Source organism: Falco cherrug, chromosome 6, assembly GCF_023634085.1.
Source record: "Falco cherrug isolate bFalChe1 chromosome 6, bFalChe1.pri, whole genome shotgun sequence".
NCBI lineage: Eukaryota > Metazoa > Chordata > Aves > Falconiformes > Falconidae > Falco > Falco cherrug.
In genome coordinates, this window is record NC_073702.1 from 43,683,709 (window position 1) to 43,705,804 (window position 22,096).

Genomic DNA, 22,096 nt, shown 5'->3' on the forward strand with positions numbered 1-22,096 from the left:
CTTTAAAGCCCACTTGAAAACTAAAAAGTTCCAGTTTTATTATTACAGCATTATAAACAATTTACCATTTCTAACTTACTGCTTTAGTTATCTCTTCTTAAGCTGTTTCCCCTTCTCTGCTCTGTGGTTCTTCTTCCGTGGCATGCAGGATGTGATCTTCTTTCACCCTGTATAATTAACCTTACAGAGAGGGGGAAAAAAAAAAAGAATTATTATCTGCTGGATTCTTCTCGAGCCAGATCTCAAGGTCATAGAAACATTAACATCAGCACCAGAGAAGGTGTCCCTGCTGCCCCTGGTTTAGGGAACAGGGGGTGAGAGTTGTCAATTTCAGCAGCAGATCATTAGATCAGCTCAGCTGTGCTGCAGCACCACAGCAGGAGATGTCAAAGCTGATCTTAAACTCTAGCAAAACAAGTGCCCCCAATCTGATTTTAGCAGCTTCTCACTAGTAGATGCTTTGCTGGTGTTTGCAGTTTCAGTCTGATCGGTCCCAGAGAATCACAGGTTCAGTTTAAATGCCCATCTGCAAGCCATCTCTTAGCTAGTACATCCTTCTCTTTACCCAGCACTATCCATTTTCCCTCATCCTTAGTGTGTTAAAGTTCGGAATGTCTGCTCTTGTTGCTTTCTTAAAGCTTTTGTTAGTCTTCCCCTCTACTTCCATGGGAAATGTTTTGTTATAATTCTCTTCTGGCCATTTGTTTTCATGGCACAAGCTAGATCATTTCAGATGGTTCAGTTCACCTGTTTTGGCTGGCTTGCAAGCTTTGCATTCCCAGATCAAGGATTATCTGGAATTTGAGACTTATCCCACATTACTCCAGTCAACTAACCAGACAGCCATCAGCAAAACACCCAAGAAACAACCAACCAAATGAAAAAAGGCAAATCCCAGAGTCTGTGTAAGGCCCCACGGAGGGATGATCTACCTTGACAAGGACTGACAAAGGGCTACGCTTGAAAACACAGCCACAGCAGCACAAACAACTGCAAACAACGCCCAGCAAGCAGATGGGAAGCATTAACCTCCCCGAGCCGTGCCATGGGCTGTGAGGCTGGGTGGCAGGTTGATGGCGGGAGCACGCAGGGGCAGCTGGGTGTCTCCGCAAGGCCCTCGGGAGCTCGCAGGCGTGCTGCCTGGGCTCACCGGGGGCGGTGGGAGCTCGGGGGGGTGCGTAGTGGGGGCTCACGTGTGTGGGCAGTGGCAGCTTGTGTGTCTGGGCAGTACAGGCTCCCGTGGGGTACAAAGTGTGGCCCTGGGACTTCTCCGTGCTCCCGTCAGTGAGCAGTTCTTCCTCCTTTACTTTCTCATATCCTCTCAAACGTAAGGCTATACATATTTCTTAATCCTTAGGGTTATAGAAATTATCTCAAAAAATTCTCCTGCCACTATCCTGGGACAGCCAAGAGATTTGCCTGCAGCTACTTTCTGCTGTCATAGCCCGTAAATCCACAAATGCTTTAACCTTCCCTAAGCCAGAAATGACACCCAAAGCCTTCCTCTACGCCATGCCGTCCCATCACTTCTGCAGGGACAAGAGCCTGGAAGGCCATGCTGTGAACTGGAGCGGGGAACTGATAATATTTTTTTTTCCTTTCTTTTTCTGGCTTAACTGTGACCCAGATTAGTTGTCCCTGTCATTCCCTGCCAGTTGGTTGAACAATTGCACCAAGGGTTGAGCTGGCACAGAAGGGAGGGTGGGACAGCAGGAGGGAGCAGCTGAGGAGGGCTAGAGCGCTCCCCTGGGCACACAGCTGGCTCCTGCTGGCCTGGGGTGACCTGAAGTGCAGCCTTAGCTCTGTCTCCACTGTGCAGCTCAGTGCTGGGTCTTTCTGGGCATCCTACTGGGACTATGTTCTCCTTGGTGACCATGACCCTTCTTTGGCATGGCCATGTCCTCTTTGGCAGATGCTCCCACCTTGACAGAGAGGGTGTTCTGTGAAATTCCTCCTGCTCCTCACTCCTTCACAGGTGATAGATACCTGTATGTCTCACTGCCTGGCAAGGGAGAACGACCCTATAACCTCCCTCCTACTTGCAGAGCTTTTTGCTCCACAGCTTTTAATGATTTCTTTCTCTCCAAAAACTGCCCACAAATCAATGTGGCATTGATTAGCATAATTAAGTTAACACCCAGAGCAATTATTTCCAACCATCACTTATCCTGGAATTTAGGACTTGTGTTTTAAAAATGAATTTATATTGAAAACTTGTCCATCTTCCCCACTTCATCTATTGGCTTAATTAAATTTGTTGCAGGAAACTTCTATCAGATCCTGGCTTGTACAAAAGGTATTGAAAATTCAGCTTCTCTTCCTACAGGAAAAGGACATGGACTTACTTCTTTTTATGTAGATATCTTTTGATCTAACCATGACAACCACACATAAAATCTGACCTTTCAAGGACACAGACATCACAAAGATGAACATGCTTCTGCCTAGGAAGGTGCTAGATTTAGAGAGACAAGAGGATTTAGGATGAGTGTGTTTAGGTGAGCACTTTACTAATCTGGTTCTACATACAAAGTGTGCTTACCTCCGCAGTCACCTTGCAGACTGCTGGAGGGTTGAGGAGGTGAAAAGCAGGCTAGAAAGTTTGTGCTGTTGCTGAGCTGTTCTTTGGGAGTACAGAGGGAGGTCAGTCTGAATGCTGGAGCAGGATATATTCTAGGATGTGATGGCAATGTGCCACAGGGCTCATGGCACAAGGCTTCTCCCTTCCTGTATTAAAGCTAGGGGCTATACACAAGTTCTTAAAAACTACAGGATGATTCAAGGCTGTCACTGTAAGTATCATCATGATGCCATCATCCCTTCTCTTGAATTTCCTCCCCACCTTGCTTTCTTCCTAATGTTATTGTTGATCAATTTTTTCAGATTAGATTGTATAAAATCCGGGGATGTACTTTTCCGTATATTTTTTACTGTGGGGAATGTGAAAACTTTTCTTACAGCTTGGACAATGTCTATTGTGGAGGATCTCTGACTGTGGCTTCAGATGATAGGCAACACTGTCCTGCACTTCAGTTATCTTGGACACCAGATTCATTCAATTTGTGTCTGTTTGGGGAGGCTGGTTGAGCAGAGAGAGTAATTCCAGAGCAGAAGGTGAATGTTTCTAGTTTCACAGCTGTTCAGATATAAAACATTACAGATAGCAATTTACACTTTCCTACAATCCTGACACAGCTGTTTGCCTTGTGGGATGATTCATTTACACTGAACAGAAAATAAAGTGGCAAGAGTGACTCTTCCCTCAGATCATTTATACTCCTCTCTGCAGATTTCAACAGGCCCTTTACCTATTCTGTTCTGAGTGACTGGCTGAAAGCATTTTTCTGCTTCAAAGGACGTAAAGCAATTAATCCACTTCTTTCATAAACCCTCTAAACAGCCACCCTGGTTCCTCTGCCAGAGTCCATGTTACTGCACCCAGGGGTTCATTAGAAAGCAGTTCAGACACTTTCATGATGGTATGCCAAGTCCTTGTTCAAATGCACAGAAGATCCATCCTGCCTCTGGGCTCAGGATACAAATAACCACTCAGCAGGAATTACCTTTGAGAAGACTGCCCCAAAAATGATCCATTAATCCTCATATTGTAAAGATGGGAAGGCTACCTAATTTTTTGGTGACCAGAGAAACGTATCTGAAATGCCATCAATTCCTGCAAGGCTGGGAGGAAGAGGAGGGGTACATTGTCATAATTAAAAACAGAAGAAAAAAAGAAGAGAGGTACAGATATCTGGGCACTAATTCTGAATTAGGGTTCTGCAGTATTAACACACACTACTAGTAAGACAAAGCAAGTCTACAAGGATACTTCAAACTGAATGCTTCAAAAGCATTCATTATTATTTATGCAGTTGACAATTATTTGATAATTGCAAAATAATTCACTGAAGTATAATCAACACAGGCACTACATTTCCCATAACACTATAAATCCAAATTTCACTGTAAATCCAAATCCAAATTCTGCTGAAGCACAAACCTTGAGATTTAGAGCTGATTCCTGTAGTGTATGTGCTGTAGATCATCATACGGAGATTGACCTTGACCTTGACCAAAAGGCAGACTGGTTCTTTGATGGAGTTTGGCAGCATTTTAACAACAGCCTCCCACAGAATGCAAACCTGGCGAGGCATTTGGGGGTTGCATACTCTATTACATGTAGTATCTGTGTTTGATTTTGGCTGAGGAGCCCAACTGTAGCCACAGAAAGGAAAAAGTTCACTGCATTTCGAACTTCTTAGGAAGCATTTTGGACTGCCTGAGAAAGCAGGCTTCTTTATTCCTTTCACATAAGACGATTTCATAACAAGATCTACACATGCCCAAAGCCTGGAGACCAAAATGCTCTGACCTCACTCCGGAGATATATCTGAATAAGAAGGAATTTGGGGGGAAACAAGGGATGTAACAAAGTAAGCCAGAAGCGACAGCAAACTGCCATAGCAGAGGGACGATAGCTGGCAAAGTCTGTTGGTTCAGGAGGACCTAGGTCTGGAGCAGGGCTCTGAAGCAAAGGCGTTTCCCCTTTCCCAGGGTCCCTGAGCAAGGCTCGCTGTGGCTGGGTGCCCTCTATTGTGCATACAGCACTGCGTGTGTGTGAAATACATTTAGAACTGGATTCTTCTCTCGGATAATCAACTGCATGTTGTTACTTGTTTTGTAAAATTAGCTCTTCTGAGTGAATAAACCATTAATTTCTGACTTTTAGCAAAGCAAGCACAGAAAGTAGAAAGCTCTTATTTTGTCAACAGATGAAGAAAACTGGGTCTGTAGAAATGTTGGAAATTCTGTTTAATCAGAAGCTTAATAATCTCTGTAACTTTAATAGGCTCTAGAAGAGACCATGGTAGCTAAGGTCCTAATTATGATCACCTTTAAAATGTTAAATCTCAGAGATGTCATTATACCTGCTAAGGAATTTAATTATTCTAGAGACTTCAAAGTAAGTAGGTTTACAAAATTGCTCAGCGGTATGTCTTATTTGTGTTTTATTCATAATAGTTCAGAAGTCATCTCAAGGCATCTACCTCTCCAAAATGGGTATGCATGTATTCTGTGTACATCACGCTGTGCTCCTGTGCTTTAGTATGTGGTGAGAATGGCGGCTTGTTTGGCTCATGAGCAGCTGTACTGAGTATGTAGTACACGCACATAGCCTCCATGAATCCGTTGTTTTGAGGTAAATAGAAGTCTGGCAAGCATGCATTATGATTGTTTGATGGGGAGAAATGCTGAATTTTGATTTGCGTTTTATTTGCAATACAATGAAAATTATTTTTGCAGAAATTCATTGATACATTCCATGTGCAAAAATACCTGAGATTTTTGTCAAAGCACGTGCGTGTGTGTATATATTTTTATTGATACTGGGGAAGACAAATGAGAGTTTGCATTCGCTTGACAGGGTAAGGGAAGAGCAGAAAAATGAAGTGGAAATTGTCTTATATTAATGGCCAAAACTGCAATCTGCAATTCCTTTTTGAATTACCATTACAGATAGAGCACCTAGGAGATTATTCATTTTGTGTCTACCTCAACAAGGCCAATGTTTCCTTGAAAAAAAAGAAGCACATATAGTGTGATCATATATAATAAAAGCTAGTGACTATTTGGCTAAAGCTCAAAAATAAAAGAAGGGAAACATTTAGAAAAGCAGATTAGGGGAATAAGAGTCATAGGAAAAAGCAGGAGCTGAGTATATATTACGAACTCCACCAGCAAAAACTTTTGGTGATGTTTTTGTTGTAAATAAGATGCAAAAGGCAGATGCCCCCTTTTCGCCATTCCACCCTGCATAGAGAATACCAGGGGAGAAGTCCCTCTGGCAGCTAGATGCACAGCAGCCCTTGCCATCTGGCATGTGAAGTGCATCAGGGCTCAGCAGAGGAAGAAGAAATGAGCACCATGCTGGAGCCAAGCAGAAATCTATGTGGAAGTTGAGGTGACAAGAGAGAAAAGATGGGAAAGCCCACAGTGACCCTTAGGCATAGGTCAGGGACAGGCACCCTATTGAGTGGTATAGCCACCATGTGTGCACATGTGTATAACCACTCACTGGGTGTCTTTTTCTTTTCAATCTTCAGGAAGAGGCAGCCAGAGTTCTCGCCCACCAGCCAGTGTCCGTCGGCACATGTGCAGCTTTGAAAAATCCCACACTGCAGTGAATGTGTAAGAGAAGCTGCATGACAAAGAGTGGTTTTACCCCTTGCTTTCTCTTTCTCATTGGTTTATCATGTCTAATGATGGGACAAATGTGGTGCATGCCAGTAAAGATGGGAAATATGCTTATGTCCTCTGTTTTGCACAATGCCTTAATCTTATTGACCAGATGTGATGACGAGGACACTGAAAAATTTTTTTGCAGCTTTTACTTTTTTTTAAGCCTTCAATTTTATTTATAAATGCCTACAACTTTGCAAATACATCCTTTTTTTTTTTTTTTGTACTGATTTTATCTTCTTTTTCCATTTAGCCAACATTTTTTTTCTTTTTTACAGTTTTGCATGGAGATGACATTATCCTGCGTGCTTTAAACAAGAATCTAGTGGCTGTCTCACGGCAAGACACCTTTGCTGTGCACAGCTCTTGCTAACTGTGCTTGTTAGTGAACTGCTGCTGCAGAGCCAGCAGGGGGAACACAGAAAACACTGGTTTGGTAGGACTCGCAGAACAGGGAAATCATGAGCAGGCACATGTAAATAAAATCAGCAGAATCTGGCTTAGGAACAGTCACCCTAAAGTATCTTTAAACAACAGCAGAGAAATTTTTCTGTTATCGTTTTTGAAAGATATTCAGATTCTGTATATTCTGCATTCAGCCAACAATAGCAAAGTCCAGCTCTTCAGAAACAAGTGCAAATACTGCTCCCTCTGAGCAAACACAAACCCAGTGGAGAAAACGTGCTAGCTGTTGCAGAAACAGCAAAGCCTCGCCTCATTTCTTCCAGGATAGATTTATGCTCATTTCCATCTGATAAACTGCAGATGTGAAACAGTCCTGCTCCCTGCCCCAGGGAAGGTTGTGCAGTGACTAGGTGGAAAGCTGCCTGTGATCCGCTGACACAGCATTTTGAGCAGCCCCATCTCTTTACTGCCAGAGATGCTGTTCAGCTCTTCTAATCAGCGACAAAGCATTCTAGCTCTGTATATGTCTCCGGCAGTCTATGCTATTTGTAGACAGGTAGAAATGATGTTAATTCAATCGAATCTGCCCCTCTGATTTGCTGATCAGAAGAAATATATACAAGGCATCATATATTTGGAGCAGCAGTGACGGTTTTACAGGGCCTGTGCAGCAACCAGATTTGCCACCCTGAAAGACAAACTTTACAAAGGCAGTGTGAGGAGCAGTACAAACATTTTGTACATTAGCTTCCAGTCCGACAACAATATGCCCTTCTTTTCCAAGCTGGAACAAGTGCTGCAGATTCCCAGGGCACAGATTGCCAGTTGTATGTCTGCAAAGACTGATGACGAAATGGGAGTCCAACACAGGCATACCATTAGGAAGCAAAGGCGAATGCAACAACAGATTATGCTTTAAAAGCACGTACATAGGCTGTAAACTCCTGAGCACAGGGAAGGCTGAACCTCCTGCTTTTTGCATGACAAAGCTTGGGATTTTTTTTTCATTTTGGAAAAAAAAATCCTTACCCACATGAGCTCCTGAGGAACACCTCTGGTGGGACTCCAACCAGTCAATGAGACTTCAAACACTTGTGGCAGCTATACAGATAAGAAAGGCTTTAAAAAGCAGTGGAGCTTTTCAGACCTGCTGAGCACGAAGCTTGCCATTTTGGCTTTGCCCGTCCCTGCCCATCAGGCTTCCCTCTCCCTCCAGCCAGGGCTGGTGCTTTCAGAGGCTGGGCAGTGCTGCACTGTGGCCAGGGGAAGGGCATGTCCTCCACTAGCGGCCGACTGCCCGCGCTTCCTGAGGCCACGCAGCCCAGACTGAGCAGTAGGCTTGTGTCCGTGGTGTCCTCAGCTGCCCATGGCCACCCCCTGGCCTCCTGCCTGAGCCTCGGTCACCAGAACTGCAGCAGTGTGTGAGTCCGGATTTTCCTGAGGAAGCCCTGCTTCGCTACCCCAACGTGCCAGCAATCACCACGGGCGCTATGGTTTTCCTTGCCTTCCAGTTACAAGCAATTAGATTTAGGGACTTGAAACTCTCTAGTGTTTTGATGTACACAATACTTAGCATCAGTTACTGTCTTAATGTTGATCTCCATCATCCGTGTGATCCTGGAGATGGTCCAAAATGCAGAATCCTGAAAATATAGAATCATAAAAAAATATTATCATATTAAAAAACTCAGAAACATCAGTTTTGGGTTTCAGGGCTCTTTTCTTCTGAAGCTGCACATTTGTTACCATGGAAACTTTCAGATACACCCAGAAAACCCGCAGTCTTTACTAGCTGCTTTATCTGCTGCAGCATATTAGGGAGAGCTGTCTGATACAAACAAGGGGCCTCATGACTAAGCTTCCTGTGGCAACTGGGTTAAGTTTGCACTCAAAATGGGGGCATCTTAAGGCAAGTCTGACGGCTCTTCAAGCACTGTTTGAAATGTTGGGAGTTTATTTTATTCTCCAGTATACCAGAGAATCTGACAATTTAGAGTGGGAGAAAGACCTCATTGACTGGTACCCCTGCAAGGGCTGTACACTTTTTGGCAGCAAGTATCCAGATCAATGGGCTTTTACCAGTTCATTAGGAATTTATTCCTTCTCTGATACAGCTATTGACTGGGAAATATTCTGGATTTTCAGTATAATTTGTCTCTTTTGTAATTTTATCTAGGGCTCTCAGTTGTGCATCTGTATGCTATGTGAAATACTTTCCAGCTTCAGTGCTAATGCCTTTCAGATGTTTGAAGTCAAACTGAATACATTCAGATATTTTAGTTTTCTCTCACAGTTACCTCTCTATCCCCAATGGGGGCTTTTTGTTGCTGTTCTGTATACAGCTTCCAGCTTGTCAATATGCTTCTGGTAAAAAACATGGTGCCCCAAATAATTTCCTATTAGAACCATAGAGGATTACAGAAAGCAAGGAAAAACTGCCAACCATCTTAATTACTATTAAATTGCATTCATGGGAAAGACCTCCCAATCTCCGTACCATGGTGTGGTGCTTTTGAGTGAGGAACACAAAATTCTTGGACTATTTTTGCAGGTTTATTATATTCAGAGTTCATTAATTAGTGTTTTTCATTCAACGGCAGCTCTAGCAGCTCTAGATCTTTCCCCATAGTATTTCTTTTGATGCAATGTTTTTTGAAGGCTTTTGATCTTCACAGCCTTCCAGTCCTAAGACTATTCTGTCTTAGTTGCACCCACCTACACTTTTCCTAAATTAATTTCATTCTATCATTTTCTTCCCATGTTCCTAAGCTTTCCAGGTCCCTTTGCCCAAAACATTGTAATTTTCAGTTTTCAGGTTCTTTTAGCTGTGCTCCCTTTTGAGCCTGCCTGAATAAATGCTTCAGTTCAGATATGGTCATTGGCTGCACTGTCATATACATTTATTTGAATGTGCAGCACGAGACACATCTACAGATAACACAAATGTGCTTCTCCATTGATACTGAGGATCTATGATGACTCACATCCTGCTTTTTTTCATGCACAAACTTTAAAATCCTGAAAAATAATTATAAAGTGATTCAGTAGGATGTATTAATTCTGAATATTTGATGGGGTTTACTTATTAATAACAAAAAAACCCCCAACCAACAGATTCAAAAACTATTCATTAGTAAGACCACTTTTTAATTTCATTTTGATTTTCAGGTTTCTGATCTTCATTTCTTGAACACTGGAAGAATTCACTTGCTATTTGGGACAAACTGTTTTTTATCCTGAACTTTGTATTATTTATTACAATAAGTTGTTTTCTCCAAGCAACACGTTTGTAGCTATGTGACATTTTTTCAAAATAATTGGTGAACACAGTGGTGAACCAAAGTTTTTTCACTACTTCTATATCTCAGACGAGACAAAAAATTTATGTGTAGTAATTATAATTAGTAGTCAGCCCTTTATACACATTATCAGTGTAATATTCTCACACCTTTGTTGAGCTGGGTAAGTAAGATCTGTGATACGTGCTAAAGCTGTAGGACTTCAGCTATGTTGAAACATTGCAGTGAGCATCTCTCTCACGCTGCCCTCCACCACAACCCCCCAATTTACAGTTGTACAAAAGTACCTGTGCACGTATATGTAATTGTTAAGTCCCAAAATGAATAAATCTCTTTATTTAGGGGTATTTGACTATATCCGAGTTGTTGGATTTGGGAGTACTTCCTTGCCCCTGGGACCAGGTATGAGCCTGGCGGCAACCCGGTTCCATGGTAGTAAAAGCGTAAAGTGTGTGACCCCACTCCTGCCTCCTGCTTTCCCTGTCTGGTGACCAGGCCATAAAGCCAGGGGCAGGGAGGGCACTGGCACCCTCTGATACTGCCCCAAGGGTCTGACCCCAACCTCAGGACCCTGTGAATAGAAACCGGGATCATGTCACAGGGTACTCAGGCTAGACGTAGCTACTGCATCCACATTACAGACTGTATAATAATATTCCAATTTAAAAAAAAGAAAAAAAATCAGCAAAAAATCAGTTTTAAATAGAAAGCCTGTGTGTAGCTCAGATAAAAGCAATACTTAACCTCTGCAGCACAGTAACTAATGAAGGAAATGAACGGGCTAGATTTACTTGACATAAGCCAGTGGCAAGACAGGAGATTGGAAAGGTGGCTTTGGGCTTGTGCTCATCAGTTCTGCGTGATATGTTTTCCTGTATCTTGTCTAGCAGTTTCCATCATACATTTAAAACAGCTTTCTGATTTATGTGGAACATTGTGTCCCATGGCCAAGGCAACTTGTTCCTAAAAAAAAAACCCAACAAAAAACCCTGAGGGGAGCAACAAGGAAAAGTTAGTAATTTAAATTTCCAGAAACACAAGAGGTTAAATTTTGCTTTAATTACACAGCACCACAGAAAGCAAGGGAGTCACACTGTGAGAGCTTTTGTAGGGTCCTCTGATCACTGAGATAGATTACAGCGTAAATGGACAAAGGCTAAAATTGGTTTGTGATTCCTTTTTTCTTTTAGGTGATAATATCAGGCAAAAACCTGAGCATACACCCCATAGGGACTGTGGTAGACGATGGCTCCTTCACCCTTCGGTGAGCCACAGATAAATTCAACCTAGTAAAAAAGATGAGTCTCTAGAAGCAATGCTCCAAAAATTAGTTTTGTAGGAACATGCTAACCAGCATGGCTTGTTCTTGTAATGAGTGGCAGGGCTGACTGCTGCAGCTCCAAGAGGAGGGTCCTGTTTAGCACAGGGAGATATCACTACCCTGGATTAAAAGCAGTTCACTCCCTTAATCAAATTTCACGCCCCAGTGGCCTTATCTAAATGGAGAAAATAGTGTAAGAGACCTTGGGGATACCAGCAAAGAACCTGCAATGTGCTGCAGTGCAGGTACTACCCTTAAATGTTAAGCTTTTTAGCTTGAGACCTGGGAACAGTGAGGCTGCGGCAGGACAGAGTGACAAGCTTGGGATTGTTACTGCTTCTTGCATGACTGCAGGGTCAGAGAAAGCTTGTGGATGGCTAACTGCCTTTCTGTGCACAGGGCAGAAGTTCCCTTGCTGGCTTCCCTAGGAGGGCATCCATCAGCAACTGCTGTTTGGGCTGAGAGATGTTTTGTCCAATACACAGCTTTTGGATGGGGTCTTGCCTTTGTTCTGCTTCCCTGCTGTCTCCAAATGCTGGCCATCCCTGCGTGAGCGCACAGGGACAGCCCTGCGGGTGCTGTGTTCTGGAGCACAGCTGTCAGGCGGCCAGTATCTGCCCCACTCTGTGAAAGTGGGAGCATCACTTGTTGACTGGGCAGTACCTGACACTGACCTTGTCTGGTTGCTGGTAAGGTAGTTCAGGGTTTGGTTTGGACCTAATTTTTGCTGACTTAATTTGATAGGCCCTTCTCAGGTTGCATTTAACGTTCATTCCTAAGATCTTCTCTTCGTACAAGGGGGCCGCTAGGTTATCCCAATGCATTCTGCTGGCTGTGGCTTTTCAGTTAATGTAGTGACTACAAGGAGGTAGTTTTGGCCAAAGCATCAGTCTGACAATGAAACAAAAAGAATATATATGTCACTTCACCTATAACCTCTTCCACTGGTTCATTGCCATTGCTGCTTAAAAAAACCCTACCCTTATATCATAAAACTGTGCTCTGAATCTTTTCTAACACCACCAGACCTGGCCCAACTGACTGTATCCCTCATCTCAGCAAGCTTAAGATGCTCCCTTAGCTCATGGCCACTTGAAGAAGATAACAGACCACAACTCTGGCTTCCTAACTGGATGAAACAGGGGATGAACTCTAACAAATCAAGGAATGTCCCTTCCTTTTTAACTGGAAGAGCTCTTTTTCAAGCTCTTTGACCGACTGCATCTCCAGCTGTTTCATTCTAGCAGTGACAAGCACTACAACAGATGAGAAGCCATTTCCCAATACGTCCTTGGTTCCTAAAGTTAACCTCATCAGAGCATACATCGCCCTGCTTAACCATTTCATGTGGTATCAGTTAGGGATTGTTACACATGAAATGTTCCAGGCAAAAAGGACAAAGGTTCAAGCACACAGGATTGAAAGTTCATCGAATTTTCTGTGCTCTGGGTCTCAGGCTATAGCTTCACTGGTGAGAGGATCAAAGAGTTGCACAGACTAAGTTACTTTAGACCACTGGGGCAATCTTCTTCTACCTCAGGAGCATTCAGCCTCTAAGATGTAAAGAAACCTTTGCTACCCAATATCTGAAGTAAGGCATCTTTAGGACCCTGCAGCTGGGGAGGAACCGCCTGTTATGGGGTGCTGAGACTCGACGTTGCTCCAAGAAAGCCAACGAGGGCAGATCCTCCAAGCACTGGCAGGAGCAGCACTCTGTTCTTGGCCTATGACTGGACTTGAGTCTAAGGCACCCCTAGCCACAAGCAGGAGCAGGATTTTGGACAGCTGGAGATACTTAACAATGAACAGTGAGCTATCTAACACGCTGTAGGCATGTTCTACAACTGGGCAGTGGTATTTTGGATCACAGTCTCCGATCTGAGTGCATTAGTTTTTTTAAAGACTTTCTATGAGTAACTGTTAAAGACTGAAGTTGTTTTCCAGCTTGTTTAGTGTCCATAATCATCACCTGAAAGTATTTGAAAATGACTGCCCCAGAGTCATGCAGAGAGTATATTGTGAAGATCGATGCATATATTAAAAATAGCACTTTGAATTACCAAAAATAACAACAGATCTGTTCATGGAACTAATAAAAATTCAGACAAAAAATATGTCTATTCCCCCAAAATACAAAACCCCTAGACAAAACCGTGTTGAAAATTGAGAAACAACAGCTAAATTCAATGTATGTCCTTGCCTATAATGTAAAAGCAAGCCCGTCTTATGTGTTGATAGGATATCCAAGAACTTGTCTGAACATTTAGGCTAGATGCAAGGATTTGAAGAAATAGTACTTGGCGTGTTGTATTATATGAAGAAACAGTACTTGGCTGGGTATACACAACTACAAACCTTAAGATCCCTTGGCACTCCAAGGAATTCACTTCTAGGCAGTAAGTGTGAAGTCTACATCCTATGGGAAATTGTATAAGGGAGAAAGAAAGTTAGTAAGGCAAATAAATTAATGATGGACATGAAATGGGTAACCATCCTATTGATAAAAGCAAGAAAACAGCAATTAGTCCCACCTCATCACTGGGCAATTGAACATCACTTTTTCAACACCCCAAACTGTAACCTGGCTCGGTGCCCTTTCCTACCTTGGCGTGGAAAAATCATCGCTTCTCCCATTATACCAGGCAGATTATTTTGATCTTCACCTTCTCCCACGGATGCTTCCTTCAAAAAAGAAGATGACAATCAGTGAATGGTGACCATGCATCCCAATGCAGTCAGGATTGCCATCACCGCTTTGCACAAGTGAGTCAGCTCCTATCTCACTGAGACCCAGTTCAGGTCTGAACTCCTCCAGCCCCACCTTCACTTTTTGTCTAAGAGTTGATTAATGTTATCCAAGATGGCTGGTCTTTGTTCCAGCATAACAAGCGTTTTTCTTACCTGTTAATTGTTAATTCTGCCTGAGTATGTCAATCTCAGTGTGACTCCCTACCAGTCATCCAGCAAGACAGACCCCAGGTATTTCTATGACAGTCTTGTGACTGTCTCAAATGTGACTCATTAACAGGCTAACGATGCGTGGACACAGCAAGGGGATCCAGTTGAGGAAAAGAGATGGAATAAGAGACTGAGGAGAACAGTAACAGAAAAGAGAGAATTTCTGGTGGAAATCACCAGATTTGCCACATGGAGAGCCACTGCCGCTCTAAAGCTGTTTGTCACAAGGCCATCGGAGTCACGAGCAGTAAGGTCTGGCAAACCGAGGCAAGGTGCTTCACCAGCACCGGCTTTCCCTGTAGAGCAAGTTGGTAACAGACAAATCCTGATTAAGTGGTTAGCTCACGCTTGGATATTGCAGTCCACGTTTGGGTAGTGCAGCCTCAGTGCAGTGTGATGCAAGTATGGCCGCTGACCTGGGCTCAGTTCAGTACATTATGGAGAGTGCTACAGAAGAAAGAAGTCAGAAGAGCAGAATTTGAGAGTGAGGGGGAGGAAAATGAGCTGAATAGGAGGAAGACCTGAAGACAGAGGAAGGGAGTTCCTTAAAATAGCAGTGCTTGCCTTTGATGTAAAATACAAAATCTTGGGAACAAAATGAGATAGAGACTAAACAGATGGTGTGAGGAGGGATTCAAAAGTGAGATGACGCACCAGAGCTAGATATGAAGGAAGAAGTAAATGATGCAGAAGTGGACTTAGCATAACAGACAGCAGATAATCATCATGGGGGTGTTTTTCAGAAAAGCCCTTTGCAGGATTTGTAAGCTATAGCATCAGCAAAATACAATATGAGATCGCTTGACTTTTTTCCTTTCTACAAGAAGAGACTTGTTTTGAAGTTAAAGCAGACAGAAAGTGTTTCCGTGTGAAGAGTTTGTAGATCTTGGTATGTTAAAACATTACTTTAAAAATCTTTCACACCCAACAGTTACATTCATTTGCTTATCTCTATAGCACTTCAAAAAAATGTCATATCACAGCTCATTTTGATCAGAACAGGAATGCTTCTAATCCTTCATTCTTATCTTTCCATTGATCACTGTAACACAGAGGTTTCATTCTTCAGGTGGAAACTTGGCTTTTTTTCCCTCTAGGTTAAAGCTCTAAGTCCAAACAGCTCCAGGTCCTACCAACTACGTGCTGTGGGGAATTATGAATTTTTTTTATATTGGCCTGTCCTTGCAAGCCAGTTCCCACAGTGTTGGTGAGTCACAGGTCCAGCGTTTGGAGTCTGGAGTTGGAGGTGAATTTCCCAGCTTGGATCCATCTCAAATTCTTTTTTTCTCCAGGAATATTTACTGCTCAGCAGAAACATGCCATGTTGTCATGTACATTTCTTCTCTGTTTTGCCAGATATACATTATCTGTGTTGTACCCGTTTCTTCCAGCTATGACAGTCGATATTTTTTTACAAAATTCAACTGGTAATTATTTACTCCCTGAAGAAAAAGAGAAGCACAGGAATCTGAGCAAGGGAAGGCAAAATACTTAGAACAATATTGCAGGCTGTGTGTAAGGGAAGCCATCTCCCCTGGTGTGTGCAGTAGGAGGAGGCAATGCTGCTGTGCCAGCCTCCCACCTGCACTGCAATCACTTTGTTTACCTCTGCCCCCTGAGGGATGAAAACCTGAGATAAGGCTGCTTCGCATAAATCATCTCCGAATTTTTCCCCATCTCTGGTTTCCACCCAGGTGATGTATATTATAATTTGTAAATGATATCTACTGCCTGACCTGCAAGTAAACATTGCTTGGTCCTTTTGAGCACCATTCAGGTTCCTGGCCCACCAGCTGCTAATGAGTTATCACTCTGCTTTGAGTGCTGTTCCCAGCAAAAGCACAGGGAAATGCAAAAAACCTACAGTTCCTCAGGGACAGGCCTGACTCTCATGTCCTCGCTCAGCCAAACAGCCCAGCGTTTTGATAGGATCCAGCCTGTGTGTGAAGTCAAAGGGTTCAACTCACCACGATCGTGTCGCTGCTTGTTCCTCCACCCACACAAACCAACTGTTTTCAATCCCAGCATTTTACCCTGGTTTGTAAATAATAGTCACTCAGGAAGATGTGCATTTGCCTCCTACCTGATGGAGGCCCAGGGAGTCCTTCATTGCTGTAATAGCTAATCTGTTCCTTAGTACAAAATGGGGCCAGGGAATAAAAAGGGAAGGAGGGGTTAGTAACAATTCCTCTCTCTACCCAGAGTGCCAAAAGCTAAGGCTGTGGGTTGTTCTTCCAACAGTTTGGAAATGTTTCCTATAAGCTGCAAATCAGACTTAACTAAAGTTCTTCCTGTGACTTTTTTCCCCTTTTTTTTCTTCCCCCCTGCAAGGTGGGGTGAGCAAACCTGGGTACAAAATGACGTAGCTAAAGTCCTCAAAACATCCAGCCCTCCCAGAGCCCTTCCCACGGGCCAGGCTTTCCAGGCTGGCTGTAGGGTGGGTAACCAGCAGGGAGTAATTGCCTTTGGATGAAAATTAGCATAGTTGCTGCTGCTAAAGCACAATGTTGTTTCCTTCTGTAGTATTTCTGGGACGACGTGAAGAACTGGAGGGGGGGGGTGTGCTTTTTAATGAAGCAAAGCAATCAGTATTTCTGTAGGTTTGTTTGTTATACTGCCTGTATCTGTGTAATGTAAATGCAAATAAACTCATCTTTATTTTATTCATAGTTCTAATGGAAAGTCTGTGTCATGGTCTGAACCAGGTGGAAGACAAGGTCCCAAGGGGGAACACATGTGGCACAGACTCTCAGTGCATGTGAAGAGCCAGGAGACAGGGTGCAATCAGACAGCGGTGATCAAACCCCTCACTAAAAGCTACCACGGCCAAAGCAAGAGCCTGACTTTTACCGACATCAGCAGTAAGACTCTGTGCAATGTGGTGGAGGAGGAAGATCGAGAGCCTATTCACCTCAACCAGCCCAGCAGCCCCTCCATGGTGGTGCACAGGCGGGTCGCAACGACTCCCCCGCTGCAGACCACAGTGGAAGAGACACCCCTCTTCTTGCCAGAGCAGCCCCCCAAGACCCTGCCCCTGCAGCCACGGTCTCTCATGGACCAGCTGCAAGGAGTGGTCAACAACCTTGCCACTGGCATCCCTGACTTCAATGCCATCCTCCCAGCACCCAGCTCGGGGAATGGTGTGCAGCCCCCCTACCAATCCCCCCCACCACAGCAGCCGCCCCTGCCACCTTTCCAGGCAGCTGCCTTCAGTGAGGACCCCCTGTCTCCCCCAGCTGACGAAGTGGAGAGCGAGAAGCTGAAGCTCATTCAGGGATACGTCTATGAAAAGAACCCAGAAGAGGAGGAGGATGAGGAGCCATCGACCAGCAAACTGACTCTGGAAGACTCTCCGGCACTGACACCCCCATCCCCTTTCCGGGATTCAGTGGCTTCAGGCAGCTCTGTGCCCAGCTCACCCGTCTCAGAGTCAGTGCTCTGCACGCCCCCAGATGTGACCTATGCCTCTGTCATCCTGAGGGATTACAAACAAAGCTCATCCACTCTGTAGATGCTGCAAGAGACAAAGCAAGAAGGACTTTGGCAGCTGCCTGCTGGGAGGTCTTGGGGAGACAAGTCTCCCAGGGCTGGGGAGAGAGCGAGCAGAGAACAAAGTCACATGTGACAGGGAAAAAGCTTCATCCTGCACTTAAAAAAGTAAAAGGAAACAAAAAGAAAAAAAATCCATTCTGAGGGCTCAGAATTCTCTAGCTGTTGAAAACAAAAGTATTGTACTTTGATAAAAAGATAGGAAACCATAACAAAGCACAAACCCAAGAGACAACTTCTATAGCAAAAAAACACAACAGGAAAAAAAAAATTACACTTAGTCACACCCTCTCTTGGCAATGCTTGAAAAGGACTCTGGGAAGTATCACCTGGAGAAGTCATTAGTACATCTCATGACTGCTGTCTGCTACAGAACCAACACACCCAGGAGCTAGAAGGGTGAAGTGTGGTGAGGAGGAATGAAGCTATTTGTATATGAGACATATATGCATAAATATTTTTTTCCTGGTTTCTATAGGTGGTAGAACTGCATAATGTGTCTGGGGGAAAGGAGCTGAGATAATGTGAAAGCACATGGCTCTGACTGACTTTTGTCTGAACAATTTGTTCTTCATACTCTAGGCTGCTCTTTGGGGGATCTGGGCTGTTTTAACGCTGATGGTGAACAGAGCCAGAAATATTATCAAGTTAGGACTTGAGGTTTCTGAAGAAAGCCCTTGCTGTAGTACTTGTAATACTATAAGGACTTAGATAAACTGCCCTTTTGTATAAGATTGCAAACTATGTGACTGAACTGTTACACAACATTTCCTGTAGCAGAACAATATTTATTGACTAACTTTTCATAATACAACATACTTGCCATGTGACTACATCATTCCTTTGTGTTACTTTGGAATCAAATACATTGGAAAATAGCTGTATACTTAGAGCAACAACTATTACTCGGAAAGAAAGGCAATTCCGTACTGGGGGTTATAGTCAGTCTCGAAGCAAGAGAGTGAGTGTACGTTTGTGTTTCTGTATGCGTGTGTATGGTATGTGTGAAGCGTAATGTCCTATAGCTACCACTGGAAGATTGTCTTCTATACTATGAATATTTTTATGTTTAAATCATGTTTTATATCACATTGTTACAAATACTCAATAGATCTTTGGAGGTTTGTATGCTGTGCTAACATATTTTTTTTTCATATACAAGCTGAGATTGTTACCCTTATAATAGGGTGCCTTGTTTTGCAGATATTTTATGAAGTAGACATATGGTATTAATAACAAGTGTATTGAGATTTGTTATTTTACATGTTTGCAGCAAGTGTGTTAATGAAAAAAAACAAAAAGAAAAAAGTCTGTTTTAGAAATCTTGCACATGCCAGTATAAAGGTGAGACAGGAAAAGTAATTCAACTATTTTGTTGCTTCAGATAATTTAAAATAAAATCATGTCCAGACAAGAAATTTCATCAGTGCTTAATGTGTGCATAAATTCCCAGGTTTTGTTATAGATGGTTCTTTTAATCTCTTTGTGATGTTTAGTTGCATGCTCTTTCCATATGCTTTTACTTCTATTTAATATACAATATTATATCTTAAACACCACTTCTAGGCAGCTGTAGTTCTGTCATTCATTCCTCTTCTTCTGTCCTTCACGTGTTACTTAGAAATACATCTAATCCAAAGCTCCCTAATGGCTGGCATGTTCAAAGTCCAGGTCTAATTGCTGTGGCTTGAACTTAATTGTATTTATTATTACCCTATTTATAAACGTGTGTATTATACATATACGGGACAGGATTTTAGCTGCTATGAACTTTGATTGTGTTGTTGAATTTAGCTGAGGATCTGTCCCACAGTTCTATACTTTATTTCCAAAGATATTTTTAAGGAATCTCTTCATATCAATGTAGTTGCAAAACCTGATTTTAATCATGCTTCTTGTGAATATTCTATCACAGTTTTTCTGAATTCAGCATATTTCTATTCTTTTTCTTTCTTCTCACTTGAATTTTAAGAAGTCCTGCTGCCAGTCATCAAGTCTCTGAAGATCCAAATCTCATCATTTTGGTCTGACTTGTAGTAGTGGTATTGGAAAGTTTGGGTGGTGCTCAAAACCAGATAGAGCCTTTTTTCCTCATCCTCTTTTCACGATGTTTGCTCCTTTCAGTATGACTAGTGGCCAATTGTTATCTTTGCAATGTGGAAAGCATGAAACGACTTTGCCCAAAGACACAGTTATGTCTTTGTCAATAGATTGATGTCTCTATAATGAACTAAAGACACCTGGGGGTCTGTTGGTTGATTTTTGCCTGCTTGGGGCCTTTAGGGGTAATTTTTTGTTGTTTCTGGTTTTTTAATGCTGATTACTCATTAAAGCAATGAGAAAAATGCCATATTTTCTTTGCTGATCACTACACTGGCAATGAATTCTATCTTCATATAATCTTAGTGTAAGATTTGTTGTGCTATTTCCAAAAACACTTCAGTAGCACAGAGGTAGTACTAGGAAGCTGATCTTTGAAGAAATGCGATAGATAAGAAAGAGAAATGTAACAGATCTATATTGATGGGGGGACAGCAATGTGGCAAGGTACTATATTGTTTTCATATGTGTCTGTTTTGAACATATTAAGCACTGATTTTATTACTGCAATGTAATTATGAGTAGGAGTTTTCTTGAAATTCAGTATATTAGCTTTTAGTTTGTAAATGTTAAAACTGGAAACATACACATACGTAAATATATCTAAAGAGCAAGAACTCACCTTGTGTATGTAGTTGTATGAGCTATGAAGCTTCCTGTAAAAGTTCTTTCTTTTGGACTGTCAAATGCTTGATGAAAACTGCCTTTTTGTCAAAATGATCTTGAAAATGCTGTAAAATAAATTTTCTATTTATTATTTAAAAACAGAATGCCAAGATTGTTAATTTTTGCCTCCTAAGCAGAAAATAGTCATGCCTAGTAATTAATTGTTCCAGGGCCTTTCAGCATTGTGTGAGAAATGATAGGATGCCTAAATGGAGGTAGGTATTGATTAGATTGTGGCATGTAGGTAAGATGGTGGAGAACTGGGGGATTTTTGTTTGGAAAGCAAATCCCAGGTTTTTGGCTTCCTAATAAAATCAGGAGCACTGGAAGTATGCACTCAGGCTGACATTGTAAAAGAGAATTCAATGGCAAATGACAGGAAATTTTGCTTCCCAAGGACATGGGGAAACACCAACCCTTTGCTGGAAATACTCCATGTGTTTGACTGAGATGTCACCTTCTCCCATCAGGGAAACTCAAAAAATTCAAATATGCTTTCTTGACAGCTATAAGCAGTAGACAATGATCCATCCCAAGCACCTTGTGCTCCTTCTTTGACTGCCTCTGAACAGAGCAAAGTACTTGAATCCTGCTCTATAACTCACAAACACTTTGACTTTTTGGTGACTCCTGAACTGCTGCATGCCTCACCTTGGGGTTCCGTAAGATGGGAGTATAAATGCTTCTACTGAAGCGCTGCTGAGATTTTCAGACCCAAGTGGCACTAGATGTAGAAACTCTAGCCTTTTTTCTTTTTAAACTTGTGAATAGGCTTGTTTCTAGTAGCTCCTTGGTTTGGATATAGCCTTGCAAGAGCCCTTCTCTGAGGGGGTCAGTCCACCTACAACTACTGCACTGCTGGAGTACACAGAATGACACCGCACTCAGTGGTAAGTGCCAAAAAAAAGTTTGGTATCTTTGCTTGTAGAGGTTTTCCTCCCCCCCCCCCCCCCCCCCTTTTTTTTCCCCCCTCTTTTTTAGTTGAAGTCTAGTCTATCTATGTCTCCATAAAGGTTCTGCTGTTCAAGTGAACTCAATTACAAAAGCATCCTCAGGACAACACAGCAATTACTCCCCTCCAGAGGACCCTGGGCAGTGTTGCACAAGCTGCTGAAAAAGCCCATCTGAAGTAGCTTTACACTGGGTAAATGGGTGACAGATCCAGGACCACAGAGCAACAAAGCAGCTTCACATACTTGAGCACTGGTCTCCAACCTCCTGCCGAGGACAGGGTTGGCAACTCCACCAGCCCAGTCCATGTCTATCTGCCCAAGCTCTGCTCAGTAAGCCAGGTCTCTAGACCCAGGCTAGTGTGTCGAATCCACTTTGCATGGAGTAAGTGGCTATCAGAAGCACAAGGCAATGGAAATTGGGCCCCTGGAGCTGTATTCATCACTCTTTAGGGAAAAACAGAGAAGCAGATTGCTAATAGCTGTTCTACACAAGGTCTGAGTGGCTGTTAAAAATATTTCTTACAAGGGAGTGGGAAAAGCGTGGTTTTGCAGATTGTATTGTTGTGGTAGGGGTTTTTTTCCCAAATAAATGACTCACTAGATAC

At 42.8% G+C, this 22,096-nt stretch overlaps 1 protein-coding gene and 1 long non-coding RNA gene across 4 annotated transcripts in view; one reads left to right on the forward strand and one right to left on the reverse strand.

Moving 5' to 3' along the window:
• The window catches only part of GRM1 (glutamate metabotropic receptor 1), a 197,681-nt gene extending 177,046 nt beyond the window's left edge, over positions 1–20,635 (forward strand). The window contains exons 8-9 of one of the 2 annotated variants that reach the window (XM_055714872.1): positions 6,105–6,189; positions 16,894–17,002. In XM_055714872.1, coding sequence (XP_055570847.1) covers positions 6,105–6,165 — 61 coding nt within the window. In that variant the 3' untranslated portion in view covers positions 6,166–6,189; positions 16,894–17,002. Of the gene's footprint in view, positions 1–6,104; positions 6,190–16,893 lie in introns of both variants that reach the window. The other variant, XM_055714871.1, reaches the window with a different exon arrangement.
• On the reverse strand, positions 87–20,585 carry LOC129736407 (uncharacterized). 2 transcript variants are annotated; one of them, XR_008732961.1, is made up of 4 exons: positions 20,495–20,585; positions 13,869–13,947; positions 7,675–8,288; positions 87–180 (listed from the first exon to the last, which is right to left on the reverse strand). It is a non-coding gene; the product is annotated as an uncharacterized LOC129736407 (long non-coding RNA). The 2 variants fall into 2 exon arrangements; XR_008732960.1 differs by lacking the exon at positions 87–180 and having other exon boundaries at positions 6,243–8,288.
• Positions 20,636–22,096: the final 1,461 nt, after the last annotated feature.